We start from the raw sequence: 20,802 nt of genomic DNA, 5'->3' as shown, positions 1-20,802 counted from the left end.
AAGGCGAAAGCGCAAATGGAATTGCGACTGGCTAAGGATGTGAAGGATAACAAGAAAGGTTTCTACAGGCATGTTAACAAGAAGGTGATCAGAGAGGGGGTGCGGCCCCTAATGGATGAAGGAGGTAACCTAGTGACAGATGATGTGGGGAAAGCTGAAGTACTCAATGCTTTCTTTGCTTCTGTATTCACGGACACGGAAGTGATTCTTAAGGAATCCATTTTGAGGCACTTGGAAGAGAGGAAAGTGATCAGGAATAGTCAGCATGGATTCACAAAGGGCAAGTTGTACCTGACCGATCTGATTAGCTTTTATGATGAGGTAACTGGCTCGGTGGACATGGGAAAGTCAGTAGATGTGATATACCTTGACTTTAGCAAGGCTTTTGATAGTCTCCCACAATATTCTTGCCAGCAAGTTAAGGGAATGTGGATTGGATAAATGGACGGTAAGATGGATAGAAAGATGGCTATAAGGCCGGGCCCCGCGGGTAGTGATCAACGGCTCGATGTCAGGATGGCGGTCGGCTTCTAGCGGAGTGCCCCAAGGTTCGGTTCTAGGACCGGTTTTGTTCAATATCTTTATTAATGATCTGGATGAGGGGATGGATTGCACCCTCAGCAAGTTTGCAGATGACACTAAGCTGGGGGGAGAGGTAGATACGTTTAAGGGCAGGGATAGGGTCCAGAGTGACTTAGACAAATTGGAGGATTGGGCCACAAGAAATGTGATGAGGTTCAACAAGGACAAGTACAGAGTCCTGCACTTGGGACGGAAGAATCCCAAGCATAGTTACAGGCTGGGAACCACTTAAGTAGTAGTTCTGCAGAAAAGGACCTGGGGGTTACAGTGGATGAGAAGCTGGATATAAGTCAACAGGGCGCCCTTGTAGCCAAGAAGGCTAATGGCATATTAGGTTGCATTAAGAGGAGCATTGCCAGCAGATCCAGAGATGTCATCATTCCCCTTTATTCGGCTCTGGTGAGGCCACATCTGGAGTATTGTGTCCAGGTCTGGGCCCCCCACTACAAAAAGGATGTGGACACATTAGAGAGGGTCCAGCAGAGGGCAAACAAAATGATTAGGGGGCTGGAGCATATGACCTATGAGGAGAGGCTGAGGGACTTGGGTCTGTTTAGTCTGGAGAAGCGAAGAGTGAGGGGGGATTTGATAGCAGCCTTCAACTTCCTGAAGGGAGGTTCCAAAGAGGCTGGAGAGAGGCTGTTCTCAGTAGTGACAGATGGCAGAACAAGGAGCAATGGTCTCAAGTTGTGATGGGAGAGGTCCAGGTTGGATATTAGGAAAAAGTATTTCACTAGGAGGGTGGTGAAGCACTGGAATGGGTTACCTAGGGAAGTAGTGGAGTCTCCATCCCTAGAGGTGTTTAAATCTCGGCTTGACAAAGCCCTGGCCGGGTTGATGTAGTTGGAATTGGTCCTGCCTAGAGCAGGGGGCTGGACTTGATGACCTTCTGAGGTCTCTTCCAGTTCTATGATTCTAAATTAAAATTCAGCTGCCATTTTGTTACCCAGTCACCTAGTTTCATGAGATCCTTTTGAAACTCTTTAGTCTGCTTTGTTCTATTTTGAGTAGCTTAGTATCATCTACAGATTTTTCCACTTCACTGTTTACCCCATTCTCCAGATTATTTGTGAATACGGTTGAATAAAATTTGTCCTAGTATGAACCTCTGTGGGACACCACTAGTTACCTCTCTGTTCTGAAAATTGACCATTTTATTCCTACCCTTTGTTTCTTATCTTTTAAACAGTTATCAGTCCATGAGAAGACTTTCCTATTGTCCCATGACAACTTTACTTAAGAGTGTTTGGGGAGGGATGTTGTCAATGGCTTTCTGGAAATCTAAGTACACTATATCCACTAGACCCCTTGTACATGCTTGCTTACTCCCTCAAAGAACTCTAGCAGATTGTGAGGCATGATTTCCCTTTACAGAAACCATGTTGACTTTCCCCCAACAAATTATGTTAACCTATGTGTCTGACAATTCTCCTCTTTACTGTAGTTTCAACCAATTTGCCCAATACTGAAGTTAAAATTAGAGGGATCACCTCTAGAGCCCTTTTTGAAAATTGGGTCACATTTGCTATCTTCCAGTCAGTAGTTTGGCACTTTCAAATCTTAGTTCCTTCAGAACTCGTGGGTGAATGCTATCTAGTCCTGGTGACTTGTTACTGTTTAAACACTTTTTTCCAGAAACTCCTCTAATGGCACCTTAATCTTGGACAGTTCTTCAGATTTTGTCACCTAAAAACTAATGGCTCAGGTTTAGGAATCTGCCTGACATCCTCAGCTGTGAGGACCCATGCAAAGAATCCATTTAGTATTTCTGCAATTACCTTATCATCCTTGAGTGCTCCTTTAGCATCTCAATTGTCCAGTGACCCCAGTGGTTCTTTAACAGGCTTTCTGTTTCTCATGTGCTTAAAATTTACTTTTTGAATTTTTGATTAGCTGTTCTTCAAATTCCCTTTTGGCCTTCCTAATTATATTTTTACACTTTGACAGAGTTTATCCTTTCCATTTTCCTCACTAGGATTTAACTTCCACTTTTTAGATAATGCCTTTATATCTCTATTTCTTTTACTTGGTCGTTAAGCCACTTTTTTGGGTCTCTTGGTGTGTTTTTCGTTGGGGGAGATGCTCTCCTCCCAACGTAGCCTTTGTTTTGTGCAGAGGTGGAGTGTGACGAACTGGGAATTTTACCCACTGTATTGTTGCATGGGAGTTCTACTGTCCTATAAGAACCGCATGTGTGTACCTCAGTTTCCCTGGGCACTGCACCAGTGCCTAGATGGTGATGAGAATTTCGGGTGCGATAGCTTCCTGCATGTATGCAATGGCCGATGCCCTTCAGAGCCTGAGCTTGGGATGGGGGGGGGGGGGGGCAACCAGGTGACAACTTTTGCTCGGGAAGCAGGACAGGGTCCAGGGAAGCCTGGCTGGGGCTGTGCTGACTTGGGGCACAGGACCAGGGACCGTTCTGGGGCCCCCTTCCCCAAGACGGATTGGACTGACTGCTGCTGGTTACTGTGCTGACAAGTCTCTTCTGCGCTGTCCCCCTGTTGCCTAATATACTTAGTCACATCTGGCTGCAGATGGGAGTGCAGGGCCCGGTGGTTCTCCCCCGTGACATGGAGTGATAACGCTGAGAGTGCTTACCCCTGGGCACGGTAGCACTTCACCAGACATGCTGCAGGCTGCTCTGCCATAGCGCAGACGTGACCCACGTAGCTTTGTGGATTTCAGAGAGTTCTGCACAGCTCATTAGCTCTGGGGCTGCGCCATGAAGCTGGGTTTTGAATTCTAGATTAGCCCTGTTCATTTCACTCCCTTTGTCAGGTGCAGTTCATGGCTTCACACAGGGACCAGCTTTCCACATTGCCAAGGATCTGTTGGCTCAGATAACGTGCAGCCTCTTGCTCTTCAGCTTCCCTCTGTCCAACAGCACACATGCTTGCGTGGCCTGCTGGATTGTTCCCTCATGTAGCATCTGCACCAGATAAATTTCACTATTTCTGAGCCTTTGGGATGAGCAGTCTCCTGGTGCTGAAATTCCCTTTCCTATGTGTTAGCAGCCCTGCACTGCATTCTGGGATCAGTGCTGACCTGGATAAGAGGCCTACTGCTGCTATTACTGTTTATTCTTGGCCCAGCTCCTGTATGTTACTAAGTCCGTCTCTCCTGCTGGTGCCATCATCGACCATATGGAGTAATTTGGACCTGCTGTGCTGTTCGAGCAGGTTAGCAGAAGTCCCCCCTTCTCAACATTTTGCCAGACTTGCAATCACTGCTCTCAGCACTGTGCTCGTGGCCTGGTCTGGACCCTCACTGGCTTAGAGCTGGCCCCACACCAGCCTAGCCAGGAGCCATCTTTCCATTCTCACCACCAGCAGCACTAGGGCCAACAAACCAGGACACTGAAGCTCCCAGCACAACTTAACTATTGACCGTTTTATTTCAGTCAGCTACAGCAGCTCTACATTCCTCTAAAGCCCTGTCCTGTCCCTCCCACGTTACCACAAACAGCTTGCGGGCAGACACCCTGGAGTGGCACCAAGTCTCTCTTTAAAGCTTAGTATTAAATATTAAATAGTCTCATTCCATTTACATTACTGGGTCAAGAAAAAGACAGTTAAAAGGTAAGTTACATGAACCTGTGAAGAGCCCCTGCACAGGGCCAGTCCTCAGGAAAGTGGCAGGTTGCTCCTACAGAGACGGGACCCAGACCATGAACTAATAAGAGTTTCCTGTCTCTCCAGAACTGAAGCTAAAAACAGGGGCCAGCCTGCCGTGCTGGAGAGCAGGCAATCTGCACCCTTGGCTTTCAAACAGAATTTCTGCTTCAGACAGAAAATCCTGCTGTGATTGGAACACTGTGGAAGAGGAGGGTTTTTATTTCCTATGAAGGGCTAAGTTGAAAGTGCTTCTTCCCCTTGGCTACTATTGGCAATGCCCAGCAAATCGCTCTGAGGCAGGGCAAGGATTTGGTCATTATGGACTTTGCTGGAGAATGTCCCCTAAAAAAACAAAACCAACCCCCCAAGAGTTAAGTCTTCCTTTCATTTGAGCAAAGAAGTAGTTTAAAAAGCACTTAGGAAGCCGGCACTAGAGTCATTAGAGGTTCTCAGAGCAGAGAGTCGTCCGTGCATCCCCCTTCGAGTCCATAGCGAAATTCTTGCAAGTTTGAGACACCGTAGAAGTGGACAAAGGCTGCAGCCACCACCAGGACGTGGAAGATCTGATGCGACTGGAACTGTGGGGAAGGCGAGATAAAGCCCTTAGAAGACAGACCAGCAAGAATCCAGCAAGCCCAAAAGGTGAGTCCTGTCCTGATTGAACTGTCAGGGCTGCATGTATTGAGACACTTTACACCTTGGGGGAGTGCCCTGTAAGCCCCATAGTCCTCATGTATAGAGAACGGTGATACTGCCAGGTGAGGTAGCAGGGGAAAGGGCATGGCTGTCTGAAAGCCACTGTTCTGCCTAAGTTTGCATAGCAGCAGTGCAGAGGAAAGGTGTGAATTCTGTTGTGGCTGTGGGTTTGGGAAGTGCCCGGACACCAGCTCAGATTAAAAAGGGTGGTACATCCACTTTCCATTGGTGAAGTGATAACCAATTAATAAACGTGCATCGCCCAAAAAAGACTCTTGAGCAGTGCAAGTCAGCATAGTCCTGATGTACTGAGCGGGGAGATGGGGCTGGTGCCTTTCTTGGTGGTTGCAGAGAGGCTCTAGGAGCATTCCTGCAATCTAGCTGGGGGTAGGGCTCCACATGTCTGTACTAAGTGCCTGGGGGGATTTCCTGCTTGTCACTAGCAAAGCACTGAGACAGCCCAGGCTGCATCTGGGGATCCTGTCCAAGCATCGCAAACCAGGCTGACTGCTGGAGGGTACTTCCAGTGCCTCTCGTCTTGGCCTATTGGCAATTTGCATCTCAGTGACTGGGGATAAAGGGAGAGTCTCTTTGAAATGGGCCATTTACCTCCCCCTACTGGAGCTAAAACTGCCTGGGGACAGAGGTGCCGCCTCTGCACATGGCTGTGTGGAATCAGAAGCCAAGCTCACTGGAGGGGACAGGAGCTGCACCAGATGGCAGGGTCAAGTCCCTCTGGAATTGCCCCCAGGAGCAAATCAAGAGCTGCAGGAAGGAACCCTCGGTCTCATACCTTGATCGAAAAGGAGCCCATTTTGAAGAGGCCAATGGAAGGCCAGGGACTGGGGAGCTTTACTCATGGAGATTACAACTCCCAACATGCACTGCTTCTGGCTGATCAAAGCTGTGAGGCTGCACTATACGATGACTCCTGGAACCACAGCCCCCCCTTGCTCTCTTCATAACCCAGAGAGCCCCACTCCCCAGAGCTGTCCCAGACGACAGCCTGTCCACAGTCTTTCCACAGACAGCCTGGAGGGGCTGGTGTTCTCCTAACGCCCCAGCCACCATCTCTTCTTTCTGGGACCCGCACGTGGGCTCTTGCTTACTGGTCCCAGCTAGACCCTAGACTTAGACAAACACTTCTACCACCCTCTGCACTGCTGGCGTTTCCTGCCTCTGCCCGTCTTCTGGGCCCCTCACGGAGAAGGCAGCTCTGCCCGCCCGGCCCAGGCTTTACTCACCCAGATGTCAAACTTGCCAGGAAAGAAGCGCTCTGGGATGCGGGCGGCATACAGCCCTGCGCCTGTTATGTACATCACAGCCATGAGGAAGAACCAGCCCATCTGGCCCACGGTGGTGGCTTTCACAAACCCCTCAGCGATGGTAAAGTGCATGGTGGGCACGACGCCACTCAGCCCCAGCCCCAAAAATACCCCTGGGGGAGAGAACGAGAGCCCTCAGCCTTTGTTCACAACAGCCTGGCTGGATGCACTGCCCAGAGGCTGCCTGTGGAGGGAGGAGAGTCAGAGCAGCGGTACCGATGCAAGCAGGCTGACTCCAGAGCCTGGGCCCTCTTGCTTGGCCTTTGAGAGGCCTGCGTGGACCCAGGGTGGGGGAGAGTAGCAGCAGACTGATGCGTGTCGCCAGATGGGAACTGGAGTGCCAACCCCCACGCCTGCCTTGCAGGGGAGCCCGAGACCATCTCTCCTATTAGCAGTCACCAGAGCCCCCTCAGCACTGATTCTGCAGCCAGCAGCGTTCGTTCAGACTGGCTGGCTGGAGCTCTGCCCTGGCCTCCTGTGGGGCCCCAAGCGCCATGGAGACATGCTGTGGGGGGCTCAGTTTCAGCAGCCTCCTGGCAGCTGCTTTTGAGCTGTAGCCCCTGGGGGCCCAGTCTGGGAAACAAAAGGGGCTTTTCTGCTCATCTTGAGAACAGCCCAGCAATGTCAGGTTTGTATTTTCTATAGCGCGGGCTTCTCGTCTCCGGCCTTGGGGCCATGCTGACGGGGCCCATGGCCTTGGTCCCGACAGACCCATGGCAGGCAAGAGGGAGAGCCACCCCAGCTCTCGTGGCTCACAGCTGTATGGGAAATGAGCCCCTAAGCCCCCCTGCAGGCTGTTCCATGCTCATGCCTACCTGCCCTGGTCTGTCTGTGCTTGGGGGTCGCAAACCGGTCCCACTGAGCAACAATGATAGCGGAGATGCCCAGGACACAGACGATGGAGAGGTAGATGAGCCGAGGCTGCGGAGAACAGTAGAAGGAGTAATAGAGCCAGGGGACGAAGCTCCCCATAATCAGCAGTGCGATTCCTGAGTAATCCAACCTGGAACAGAGCCACAGAGAGCGGGGGTCACTGGACACGCACTCCCCTCGCACTGGCCGCCTACGTCTGGAACCCTAGCGGGGGAGAGCGCGACTGGGAAGCCCCACTGCAATGCACTGTGGGTGCATCTGAGCTTGTGGAGCAGAGGCATAGGAGGGGCCAGGGCATGAGCAGAATCAGGTGTGTCTTCAGCTTTCTGGACAGGTCAGTGACAGCCCAGCCAGGGCACGCACGGGCCCAGGCACCGTGGGAAGTGGCAGCTCAGAGTGCTGGTCTGCACAGGAATGCTGAGACGGGAATCACTTCCCCACCGAAATGCAGCCAGGGCTGGGGTGAAGAGCAGCAGCTGAGTAACACGCCAGGGAACAACAAGGCCGTTCTGTCTGAGCCTGCTCTGAAGCACACAGGATCTTCATGCTGCTCGCGGCACCTGGCAGGCAAAGCCTTGCACACACTGTGGCTTAGTGCCTGGGAGGTTGCGGCTGGGCTTGGTTTCCTCAGGGGCAGTGGGCTGCATGGACAGGGCCAGGAGTTACCTGTTTGCTACCAGCGACTCACTTGGAAAACGTCCGTGAGACCTTCTCCGAGTGACAGTAGACAGTGTGGAAAAGCCAGGAGAAACTGAGGCACAGCACTGCTCCAAGGAAGAACATCCCAAACACCACCTTCTCCTGAAGCGGGGCCATGAAGTACATGTTGGGCCTGAGCATGGTCAGGATCCCCAAGAAGAGGAACAACACAAAACCTGCAGCAAACACAGCAGAGTCAGCTAGCCAGCAGGAACCTCGTCCCCCAGCCACCCATGGGAGCACCTGTGTGAGGGCCACAGCAAACCCAGGGGCTTTGCATGCCCTGCTGCACCCACAGGAGACAGTGCAGGGGGCTCACACCAAGCATCAGCCCTGTTGGAGAGCTTGGTAGCTCCCTTGGAACCAAGAACAGCTGCCTGGGTGGGAGTCTGGCTCCCTGGCAGGGCCTGCAGCAGCACGTGACTGCCCAGAGCAACATGCATGCCACTCTGCTGTCTTGGAGAGCAGTGGGGGCAAGGGTCAGGCTGCCTGGCTTATTCCCCAAAGACCCAGCTGTCTCTGGAGTGAGGCGTGGCAGCTCCCTGCCCCACGCATCCATTCTGCTCCGAGAGGAGGGGAGAGACCTTAGCACCACTGGCTTGGGCCAGGCAGGCCACAGACTGACACCCCTCAGTCCCAGACCACACGGTGGACGCACTGTCCCAGCTGCTCCGGACAGGACAGGCTTTCCCTGCCTGAAGAGCATTGAGAGTCCTGCCGTGTGACGTCCCAACCTGTGCAGAGGATGGGGCCGCTTGGAGAGAAAAGCACAAATGAGCTGGTCCCAGAGGCAGCGAGTCTCAGCACACCCTGGAAGGCACACGCCCGCAGCTTCTGAGAGTCGATGGAGGAGCTCATTTGGAGGGGCCTCGGCCTGCAGAGCTGGAAGGTGGCTGGCGTGTAACGGGGCCAGGTGAGAGCTCAGACCCAAGTGAGCAGCCGGAGAGTCCCAGACAGACAGGTTTGTTGCCCCAGCAGTGTACCCAGCCTTTGGGGAAGGCAAACTGAGCCTCTGCCCTGTTATTGAGGGATCAGGCATGATGGGCCTGTACCAAGCTCCCACCATCTCCTTGCTGAGCAGGAGTTCTCCCCTTCTTGCCCGGAAAAGAAGAGGGAAGATGCGAAGAGAACAGGCCCCTCCTTCTCCTCCTCTTCTCCCCCCCCCCCCCCCGTTGTGAGAGATGACTGAGCGAAACGTTTCCCCTGGGAAAAAGCCAACCACTGGAGTTGGCTTATGAGTCTGGAGAGTCAGGACCCTTGCGTTGCGAGGGCTCTGTCCTGGGCAGGGCATGCTTGTGGCAGCACGCCGATCACCCCAAGCATCACAACTCCCCTCAGTCACCTAGTAAGTGAGTCCAGATGTTGCCCGTCTCGGTGTGTATTCGGAAGATGCTCTTGAAGCAGGCTCGGAAGGACGGCATGGGAGGTCGGTGTCCATGCAGGAGGTAATCGTTGTCCTTCAGCCAGTCCGGGAGCACATCGTAGGGAATCACCCGCCAGCGCCCTTCCCACACCTGCAGCACACCAACCCACACAGGCGGTTACTGTGACTGGCAGCCCCCGGCCTGGCAACAGGAGCTGCTCTTTCCAGGCTGCCCACTGCTGTGAAAGTCAAGCTGAAAACCACAAAGAACCAGCCAGTCTCTTCTGGGAGGTAAAGACTGGGCTGGCCCCGCTTTCTCCCCTCAGAGGACTTAACTCAAGAGCAAGTTCTGCTGCCACAAAATGTAACGCTTTGCAAACTCCCTAAAGAGGCCCACATAGGGCATTCCCCACACTCGATATCCTGGGACCGACAGAGACCAGCACCCTCAGAATTTGGCCTTTCATCTCCGCTGAGCCCCAGCCGACGCCATGACAGCTGTCATGGGACATGGTGACAAAACCCCCAGTGGGCGGAGACGTTTTTAGCCCTTCCCTCCCAGAGCGCCATTTCCAAAAAGGACTTAACAAACATTTGAACTATCTCACCCATTACCAAGACAGTTTCCCCAATTATCACCTCTAATACCATTAACTCACAAACATCCCACTCTCCCTACCTCTAATATCAGCAATTCACAGACACTTACCTTCCTTCCTTCCCCCCCCTGCATCCCCCTCCTGTTCTGCAATGTGATTTGTCCTTTTCATATTTGTTCATTTTTTTAATTGTATCCTTTGGTATATATGGTTGTGACTACTTTCTTCCACTATTTGATCTGAGGAAGTGGGTCTGGCCCACGAAAACTCATCATCTAATAAACCATCTTGTTAGTCTTTAAAGTGCTACATTGTCCTGCATTTTGCTACAGGTGTGTGTGAGAGAGTTCAGGAGCTTGTGTCCGTGCCCAGGGCTTGCTGAAACCCAGCTGGCTCAGAAGTGCTCTGCTGAGCTAGGTTAGGGCAGGGGGTTGCACCACGTTTACTGCTGCCAGATGTGAGGGGCCTCGCTGCCACATGCACTAGATACACCCAGATTGTTCCACCTGTCAGGCCCCTGGCACCCTCCGAAATGCCCCTGGGGTCAGTGCTGGCTGTAATGGGCTTCTTCGGGGCACCGAGAGCCAGGGTGGGAAGGTGCTAAGGGCAGTCACCTGCCTCTTGGCCTTGCTGGTGACACTATTACGCTCTTGGCTTAGCTCCCGCCCATGAGAACCGCAACACACTGGATTTAGTTACCCAGACTGATGGTGTCCTGGGAGTGGGTCAGAGTGGCCACCCACTGACCCCAAGCGGGACGAGCCCCTCCCTGAGCCTTGGTGGGCAGCACCTGGCCCTACCAGCTCACCTGGACAGAAGCCAGGAGGCGGGACCAGGGATATAAAAGGCCTGCCAGAAAGGCCAGTCAGGCCCCAGCCAGCAAGGAATCCAGAAGCCTCCCCAGCACAACCAAGGAAGGAGCTAGACCCTGGGGAAGCTGACGATTGGCCTGGGCTGTCAGGCCCACTCCTGGAGGACTGCCCGGAGAGTCTGTTTACATGGCCAGAGGACTCCAGCCCACGCTGCCCTGAGGACCTGCCCCGGAGCCAGGTACAACCCGAGGGGGGAAATGGAAACGGCCCGGGGGTAGCCGACCTTGGTCTAGCAGAGGGTCGTGGTGTGGACCCCCGCTGACCCACCAGCAGAAGGTCAGTGAGTTTCGGCACAGATCCCGGCTGACCCAGCAGTCGTCTACTCTGCTGCTGTTAGGGCCCTGAGCTGGGACGTTGTGGACTAGGTGGGCCTGTCCCCCCCCGGGCTGTTCCCATTCAGCCGCCTGCATCGGCCGGACCCCCACCTGGAGCTGTTGCAAACAGGCCTTGAGCTTCTTACAAACTGCTTTATTGCAGCCCTTCCCTGACCCTGTACGGTATATTGCCTGTTCCCCTCCTTGACGCAGGGGGGCTAGAGGGCGGCTCTCAGGGATGTTGGCGGCCCGCCCGGAACAAGGGCGGGCATATTTGACTGTAGACGGGGGGCTGTGCCGTGGGTCAGAGTGGCCACCCCCGTTTCTGTGCCCCACTGGGCTACAGTCCTCCAGGCAAGATCAACCCGAAGCAGACCCACACAATGCCTCACTCAGGCACAGCAGAGGGGCACAGCAGCCCAGAGCCCTGGAAGCCATCTCTCATTGCCCAGGATTCAGAGTGCCCATGAGACGATACCTTATACACAAATTCCTCCATCTTCTCCATCGCGTGATGAGCCTGGAGTGGCAGAGTCAACACGCGAACCACCTCCTCCTCCTCCTCCTCCTGCGGTGCTGTGCATGGCTGCTCCTTGGCCTACAGGGACAAAGCACAACCCCCCAGCGAGTTGGCACATCAAGATGTGAGGAACTGAGGAAACAGCAGGGACATTCCAACCCTTTGCCTACACAGAGGCTACAGCCCTTCTGAGGGGAAAAGCGGGAGCCGCCCCATTGTGCTCTTCAGCCTCACACAGAAGGGCTAATCCCAGATTGTCTTGCTTAGAACAAGGATTAGAGTGGAAGATTTTCTTTCTTCACTGCCCAGCATGCAGCCTGACACAGCCACAACAGGGAGCCCAGGACAGAGGCCACCTGGCAGCAGAGTGGCCCCTTCGCACTGCATGCCTCAGGCGCGGGCTGCTGGGGACATTCTGCCCCCCCCCCATCACTAACAAGGATTAGACAACTAAGTTGAAGGGCCACAAAAGCAGGTGAACCAGCAAGAATGTTCCTTAGAGCCCCTGTGACGCCCGCTGTCACCTGTGGGCAGGAGTGTTGGCAAGGGTGCAGCAGGCCTTCCTTGGCTCATGCTACACGGGGAGGGTTTGCTGGCAGCTGCCAGAGCTCAATTCCCCTCCTGCCCCAGAAGCCAGGAGCAAGCCGGGGTTCTTGCTCATGCCAGGATACTTTCTATGCAACAGAGTAAAAATTTCCAGGACAAATTTTCGGACAAGTCAACAGTGAATACCACAGCGGGGGTGTAAATTCTACCTTTCAGATTCAGTCCAGTTTCACCTCCACTGTGCATTGGTGTAAAGGGACAAGAAGGGTGCTGGTGTATCGGAGGGAGCACCAAGCCCCACAAAGCTGCTAATGGGATTGCAGACTGATTTCTGGGTTAATCGGCCAGGACAGTGTTGAGAGCCTATATACCCAAGAGCAGTTCGGTCTGTACGTCTGGAGACTACAGGGCCTGCTCAGAGGAAAACACAGCACCTAGCGGGTTTAACATGAGAGTATTCCAGGGGATTGTGGCTTACGCTGGCTGAGCCAGAGGCTCCCTGGGCTCCCTTCCCCTCTAACAGAGGCCCCAGCTCTGCCAGCTCCAAATCGTCTCCGTCTCGGCTGCTGCTGGAAAGTCCATTTCCTTGGCTAGTTGCTGACCCTTTGCGGGATGACATCTGGCCAACGTGCAAAAGTTCTTGAGCGTCTGTGTCCTTGTGCATCACACTAGGAATAAAAACAGCGGCATTTGAGGCCTGGCCCCTGCCCCCTCCATCCTCCTTCCACCCCCGCTCCAACTTGCCACACCAAGCAACCCAGCACTTTGCAACTCTGCCTTGGCCCACACCACGAGAGACTCTGCACGAGTCAACTTCTCAGCCTAGTGCTCACAGCAGCATCCCTGGCGCTTGCAATGTACAGTCGTACTCGGGGCACGGGCCCATTCAGACTTCATGGAAACCAGAGCTCCCTTCTCCCAGGCTTCAGGCCCCTTTCTCCAGACCCAGCCTGCCTTGAGCCCGGGGAAGCCAGCCCAAGAGAACAGCCCCAACATTCAGTGGTGCCGTGGAAGGAGGGACTAGAAGAGCAGCACCTTCGGAAGTACGTATGGTTCACAGAACACAGACCTGCTGGGCTGGAGTTTCTAAATGCAACCACGATGCTGTGACTGGATTAGCACAAAAGCAGCAATTTCACTGGGAATCTACCATAAATGAGGATCCTCCCATACTCTGGGGAGAGGAGAGGGCTCGGGGGTGCTCTTTCAATGGGCAATGGGAAATCAGAAGGCAGAGATGTTAGGTAAGAAGGGAAATGTTCACCCAACCAAATATTGAAATATTAAGGAAATAGATTTCTCATAAGACTCAGCTACCCCTCCAGAGAGAGGGAGCAAGCCCCATGACCTAGCAGTTACAGCAGGAGACCACCAGAATCCCAGCTCTGCCATAGGATCCCTTGCTGGCTTTTATCAAGTCTCTTAGGCCAGTGGTCTCCAACCTCTTTACACCCAAGATCACCTTTTAAGATCTACCGCCCCGCCCCTTCCTTGAAGCCCCGCCCCTTCTATTCTCCTCCTGTCCATCATTTGCCATCCCCAGCCCTTACCTACACACTCTGATAAACACTGTTTATTTTTAAATTATGTGATGTATAAAATTAAAATCAGGTGTTTATAGTTATGAAATAAATGGTCTTTTTTATTCATGCTATTAATCTAAAATGAAGCATTTATACTTATACATTTTGTGGGGACAGAGTTCTGTGGCTGGGGGCAGGGGAGAGGTTTCTGCAGCTGGGGACAGGGTGCCAGTGGGGTCAGGAATAGGGACAGAGTTCTGTGGCTGGGGACAGGGGAGTGGGGACAGTTCTGTGGCTGGGGAGTGGGGTGCCAGTGGAGGCAGAGAGTCCCCTATATCTGCCTCCTCCCAGGATTCCCCCGCCCCCAGAGGGAAACCAGCGTGTGCCTGCCCCGGGGCTGACTCACCCCTCCTGTGCGGTGCAGGGAGCCGATGCTCCCTCCCGCAGTGCACCCGGCAGAGCAACTAGCGCTACTTCTGGAATCGCCGCAAGTGGCGCTAAGCTGCGGGACTTCTGTCCATGTCCGGGAAGCCTACACTAACCTCCATTTTCACTGGAGGTAGGTAGTGGGGGTGGGAGGGAAATGACACCTCGCGATCGACCTGTTGGTGACCACGGTCTTAGGCCTTGTCTACTCTAACCCCCGCTGTCAATCTAATCTACGTGACTTCACCTATGCAAATAGCGCAGCTGGGTCAATGGCAGCATCTTGTGTGTGGTAAGGCCAGGGGGCTGCTCTTCTGTCAACACTAGCTCTAGTGGAGTACCAGCATCAATGGGCGAGCGTTTTGGGATTGATCTATCGCCTCTAAGCAGCAGCCAGTGGTTCGACTGTCTCTAGTGGAGACAAACCCTTAATCTCTTTGAACCTTAGTTTCCCGCTCTGCAGGCCACGGGCAATACTAATACAGACGCTCAATTCATGAGCCATTTGAGGAGCAGCATTCATACAGTGCCTTGCCTGCCAATATGACTGGAGCAGCGCTAAGTAGCATTTTGTGGATGAAGGGATTTTGGTCTCATTCTATTCACTAGCAGGGATCACTCACATTACAACTAGGGACGTAAGGGAGTAGTTGACTACTCAATAAGCCTATGTTAACTGGGTAGTTTAGTCAGCTACCCGCTTCCCCCTCTTTGCTGTCTGCGTCAGACAGCAAGGGAGGGGGGAGCAGGAGCTGGCTTAAAACCTGGTTTCCCCCAGCACCATCTCTGCTGCAGCGCTGCATTCTAAATGTATTAAGAGCCCGCCAGAGGTAGTGGGGGTAGCTGCTGGGACTAAGCAGTCCTGTGTTGCAGTGGCTCCAGGATCGCTGCAGCTCTGAATTTTAAATGTAGTAAGAGCCTGCTGGGGCTCTTGCTACATTTAAAATGCAGAGGCACAGCAGTCCCGGAGCTAGCAAGAGGTGGGACTGCTTAGTCCTGGCTCACGCTGCTCTCAGGAGTTAACCCCTCTGTGGCTCTGCATTTTAAAGTAGTAAGAGCTGGGCTGCCTACATGCCTGGCTCCTACAACACTTAAACTGCGGAGTTGCAGTGGAAGTAGTGAGTCTCCCACACCCCCTGTCTCCCCCCCCCCCACCACCATTGACTAATCCATCAACTACTTGATTAGCTAATTAACTGCAACTTAACATCCCTAATCACAACACCCATGCCATTTAGCTTGCCAGGTCATTCCGGCTCAGGAGATGACCAAGGAGCAAGATGGTCAAAGGCTCACACTACTGCAAGTCACAATGTAGACACAGGGGAAGCTGTCTCTGCCATTCAGTCCTCACTCACGAGAGCCACCTTAATCCCACCTATTGGTATCAGATTCCCACGTTACCTCCTTACCTCAGGCTGACAAGCATTCACCCTCCCTTCCAAACCCCAGGACAAAATACTTCTTCAGGAAGCTTACACGTATCATGCCACCATCTGCAACTTACACAAAGCGTCCTGCTCTTAGGAATCTCTGTCTACACTCCTGCCTATATGGGTGACACATTACTCTGGGTGTGAATATTCCACCCACATGAGCAACATACATTATACTGCCCTAAGTGCCAGTGTGCACAGCGCTATGTTGGCAGGAGAATGTCTCCCACGGACAGTTTCTGCTGTTTGCAGAGGTGGGTTTTTAATGCTTACAGGAGAGTTCTCCTGTCAGCACATGCCATCCTCCCCAGATGCCCTGAGTGGAACAGCCATAGTGGTAGAGCTGTAGATGTGATGCTCTATTGAGGAAGCATCCTCTAAACCCCATTCTCCATCTATGTAACCGTGATATTGCATATACAGCTGGCCATGTGCAGTATTGGGAACGTCACTTCCCTATCCGTAAACATGTATCATCAACACACATGAATTGCACTGGCTGATTGTCACTAAAAGACTTTGGGAGGCACCCAAAGGAGGTCTATGGAGACAATGACAAGGGAGGAACCCAAAATCCAGGTGGGTGTGGTTGAACGGACATCTCCAGCAAGGGAGTTACAATTTGATGACTCACCTGCACAAGGCCATACCAAGGGAATTGCTCCTCTTTGCTTCAGCAACATCTATACTTACATAGAAGTTCAAATTAAGATACACAACTCCAGTGACGTTAATTGCATAGCTGGAGTTGACTTACCTTAATCTGAACTTCAGTGCCATCTGGACAACAAGCGATAGATGGGAGCAAGTGCTCCTATCAGCTTCCCTTGCTCCTCATGATTTGAGGAGTACTGGTGTCGACGAAGGCGCCCTCAGCATTTGATTTAGCAGGATTAAGGGTCTAAAACAGTGTTTCTCAATGGTACTACGAGTACCCTTAAGGTACTTGAGAGAAGTCTGGGGGGAGGGGTACATTTACAAAACTGAATATTTGTTTTAAGTTTTATAGCATTTTATTATTTTTATACTTTTTACACCCAAAAATTTCATCATCCATCTGGCTACAATTAAGTTGTTTAAACAAATGTGCAATGGTAGAAAAAAAATCTGTGTCTGAAATCAGTAGGTACTGGAGGTACTTATAATTTTTTTTAAAGGGGTACTTTATTAAAAAAAGGTTGAGAAACACTGGTGTAAACACTTCTACAAGATTAAAAAGTCTAGGATATTTCAACTTGGAAAAGGGAATACTAAAACTGGATATGATACATCCTTGACTGGTGTGGGGAAAGCAAATAAGGAAATGTTATTTACCCCTTCACAAAACACTAGCGATGTAAGGGGTTACCTGATAAACATTAGCCTTACCCTTACTGGCATGCTTCTCAGGGTAACCAGTTAACTGGCAGCCTAGCCTGGCAGGAGCAGCAGATCCAGCCAGGTGAGAGCAGCTTCCTGCTACTGATCCCAGTTAAACATACCATTTAAATGGTAAACTTAAACTGGGATTTTACATCCCTACATCATACAGGAACAAGGGATCACACAATGAATTATTCCTTTGCACAATTCAGTCAGCCTGTGGAACCCTTTGCCAGAGGATGTCGAGAAGGCTAAAATGATGACAGAATTAAAAAAAACCTAGCTACATCTATGGATGATAGTGCCATTCATGCCTATTAGCCAGGACGGGCAGGGAGGCAATCGTGTACTGGGTGCCTCTAGTCCAGGCATGTCCAAAGTCCGGCCCGCGGGCCAATTGCGGCCCGTGTTCCGGTTTAATACGGCCCCACAGGTAATTTGGCAATATCTATCTTTTATGGCCCCCAACGAATCCCCGAGCGCCGCTCAGGACTAAGGATGAGCTCGGGCGTGTTCGCAGCTCCACGTACCCGAACCCGCCGGGAAGCTGACAGCGCGCAGCGCTAATCACAGGTACTGAGACATTTTCCCGATCCGCAGCTGCAGAGATCGGGAAATGTCTCAGTACCTGTGATTGGCGCTGCGCGCTGTCAGCTTCCTGGCGGGCTCAGGCACGTGGAGCTGCGAACACGCCCAAGCTCATCCTTAGACTCTTCACCACACACAGCCACAAAGGCAAGAGAATTCTTGTTGGGCAGTGTATTAGTGCTCGGACGAACACACTTAGACCAAAACCTCTGGCACTGCGCTCACATGATCCCTTCCCCTTCTGGTCAATTTCAAAAATGGCGACTGTAAATAAGAGAAGGAAAGTTGACAGTGAGGGACAGGTGGAAAGTGGAATATTTCTTCACTGAAATACGGAATCACTGTGTTTGTCTGATATGCCAAGAGACTGTGGCTGTTTATGAGGAATCTAATGTCAAGAGACACTACCAGTCGAGACATAGCACATACGACAAGCTAACACGGCGCGACCGCAGTGAAAAGTTGAAGCAACTCAAAGCTGTTTTAATGTCACAACAGCGATTTTTCACAAGAGCCCGTGAGTCAAATGAAAATGCCACAAGGGCGAGCTATGAGGTGGCAACGTTAATTGCTAAAAATTGCAAATCTTTTGCTGAGGGTGACTTTATCAAAGAATGCGTTATGAAAATGGTTGAGAATATCTGTCCCGAGAAGAAGCAAGAGTTTGCCAACATTTGCCTGGCTCGTAACACTGTAGCACGGAGAATTGAAGAGATTTCATCAGATATTAAGAGACAGTTGACGTCCAAAGGAGTGGATTTTGACTTCTTTTCAATAGCCTGTGATGAAAGCACGGACCTATCTGACACAGCTCAGTTGCTGATTTTTATGAGAGGGGTGGACGATGAAATGAATGTGACTGAAGAGCTACTTGACCTCCAGAGCCTTACGGACCAAACAAGAGGAAAAGATTTATTTGTTTGTTAGTTCCGCCATAGATGACATGAAACTGCCTTGGAACAAAGTTACTGGGATTATTACTGATAGGGCACCTGCCATGGCTGGTGAACGAAGTGGATTATCAACCCTAATCTGTAACAAGGTGATCGAAGAAGGAGGCAGAGCTATTAAACTCCATTGTATCATTCATCAACAAGTTCTCTGTGCTAAACATCTCAAATATGATCATGTTATGAAACCGGTGCTAAAGACTATTAATTTTATTCGCTCTAAAGCCCTGTGCCACCGCCAGTTTAAACAGTTTCTACTGGACATCCAGGCTGAATACGAAGATGTTTTATATCACAACGATGTAAGATGGCTCAGTCGGGGGTCTGCACTGCAGCGTTTCTACTCTCTCAGAAAGGAAATCGGAGAATTCTTGGAAACAAAGGGACAATCAATGCGAGAACTATCCGATCCTATTTGGCTGGCTGATTTGGGGTTTCTAGTTGACACAACAAAGCATCTGAATGTACTGAACACGAGTCTTCAGGGGAAAGATGCAGCGGTGAACCATCTTTATTCACACCTCAAAGCCTTTGGAACAAAGCTGCAACTTTTCATAAGGCAGTTGTCACAAACACAGCCCAATACCATACATTTTTCAGCATTGCAGGAAATAATGAACAGTTTTCCACAGGACAATATCAGTGCGCAAACGAGCAGGTATGCAGCAGACATCGCATCTCTGGCTGGGGAGTTTAAACGGCGCTTTCAGGATTTTGCAGCTATTGAAAAGGAGATCAGCCTTTTCTCCTCTCCATTCTCGGTTGACCCCGATGATGCTCCAGATCAGCTGCAGCTCGAGCTCATTGAGCTGCATTGTGACAGCGAGTTACGCAGTCATCACAAACAGCTCTCTCTTGTGAACTTTTACCGCCAACTGGATAAGAGCTGGGTTCAAGAGATTCGAACATTGGCTAAGAAAATGCTGAGCTTGTTTGGCTCAACATATGTGTGAGAAGACATTCTCTGCTATGAAGTTTAACAAGAACCGCGTGAGGACAAGACTGAGTGACTCTCACCTGCGTGACATTTTGCGCATCAAAACCATTGCTTTTGAACCAGACCTAGCCTATGTGCTGCAGTCCAGATCTCAGTTTCACCCTTCACATTAGTGCAGGCAAGTTTTTTTTCCAATTGAGATGAATACATTGTAAAATCTCAGTTAATGTCAGTTGGTCTAAATCAGTTAAAAATATATTTGGACACAACATGTATACTTGGTGTTATGTTCCTGTTCATATTTTTTGAACTTAAAAGTTGACAGACAACCTTTATTACCAATAATATGTAATGTACTTTACAATGTTCCTGACATATATTTCAGCTTCCTGGATTTTTTTTTCATCTGGCCTTCAGATATGAAAGGCAGAGTGATTTAACACCTGTTTAGATTTGTCATCCATGTGACGAAATGAAAAGTATGCCGTGTGCAATAAACTTTGCGTAAAATAGTTAATTTGCATTTAATTTTAATGGTTCAAAGAATGTCAGGCAAAATGGTCGGCCCTCACGCATGTTCACTTCATCAAATCTGGCCCTCTTTGAAAAAAGTTTGGACACCCCTGCACTAGCCGGTTTCCCAGATGTTGGGTGTGGACCAGCAGGGATCGCTCACTTGATCATTGCCGGCGCCGTTCACACCCTCGGAAGCACCTTGCATTAGTCATCCGGAGGCGGGATATTGGGCAAGAGGGACAATCGGACGGAGCGATTCCGGCTGTTTTCGTGCCCTGTATTGTCAATGTCTGGCCGCCGTAGGGCCGCTGAGCGGGGGTCAGGCCAGAGCCGCGGGAGCCGAGGCGCCGCTGGGAACGGAGCCCAGCGCCAGGCCGGCGGGCTCCGCAGCAGCTGCCCCGGCATCACCTTGGCCGCCTTGACTCTGCCCGCGGCGGGCCGCCTAGGCGGGCCCCGGGCCCGCAGCACCAGCGAGCCCGCCGGGAGGGGACCCGGCCCCCCGCCCGCAGCCGCGCCGCGCGCCTGCCCCTTCCCGCCCGCACTCACCGGCCCTACATCCCGGGCGGCAGCAGCGGCTCCGGCTGGCAACACCGGAAACAGCCTCGGGTGTGACGCCACTTCCGCCAAAGGCAGCACCGCCGCTGTGTCCCACGTGATTCAGGGCACAAGCATTTCCGCTGGGGGCGGGCGACAGGCTGCTGTGGTGACCTTCCCCGCGATTGGTCGCTGGTACCCCCCGGCCGACGTGATTGGATGCGTGAGTTAAAAGTGCTTTTCCTGCGCCCTTTGAGCCCTAGGCCTCCCCACGGCTGGGCGCGTGCGCAGAGCTGGCAGCTGCCCACGTGGTGCGTTCTAGCCCCGCCCCTTCCCTGGTCTCGGGGCCTCGCTCACCCGCCACCAGATCCCGGCCCGTGTCCCGCCACCCGCGGTGACCCCCCCCCCGAGCGGGGCCCGGGGCCTCAGTGACCCCCCCGTGCCGGGGGAGCGGGGCCCGGGGCCTCAGTGACCCCCCCCCCGTGCCGGGGGAGCGGGGCCTCAGTGACCCCCCCGTGCCGGGG

At 52.1% G+C, this 20,802-nt stretch overlaps 1 protein-coding gene across 1 annotated transcript; it reads right to left on the bottom strand.

The window, feature by feature from the left end:
- Window positions 1-3,954: 3,954 nt before the first annotated feature.
- Window positions 3,955-20,446, bottom strand: ADIPOR1 (adiponectin receptor 1). Its single transcript, XM_075910301.2, has 8 exons — window positions 20,291-20,446; window positions 12,485-12,674; window positions 11,419-11,538; window positions 9,135-9,306; window positions 7,782-7,968; window positions 7,036-7,223; window positions 6,140-6,333; window positions 3,955-4,777 (listed from the first exon to the last, which is right to left on the bottom strand). Exons 2-8 carry the CDS (start codon window positions 12,668-12,670, stop codon window positions 4,649-4,651), a joined length of 1,176 nt encoding a protein of 391 aa, XP_075766416.1. The 5' UTR covers window positions 12,671-12,674; window positions 20,291-20,446; the 3' UTR covers window positions 3,955-4,648.
- Window positions 20,447-20,802: the final 356 nt, after the last annotated feature.

The sequence above is a fragment of the Pelodiscus sinensis genome, chromosome 27 (genome assembly GCF_052426305.1).
Source record: "Pelodiscus sinensis isolate ZL-2025 chromosome 27, ASM5242630v1, whole genome shotgun sequence".
NCBI classification, from domain to species: Eukaryota; Metazoa; Chordata; order Testudines; family Trionychidae; genus Pelodiscus; species Pelodiscus sinensis.
Note: the sequence above shows the minus strand (reverse complement) of the source record. Positions and strands in the feature narration are given on the sequence as shown.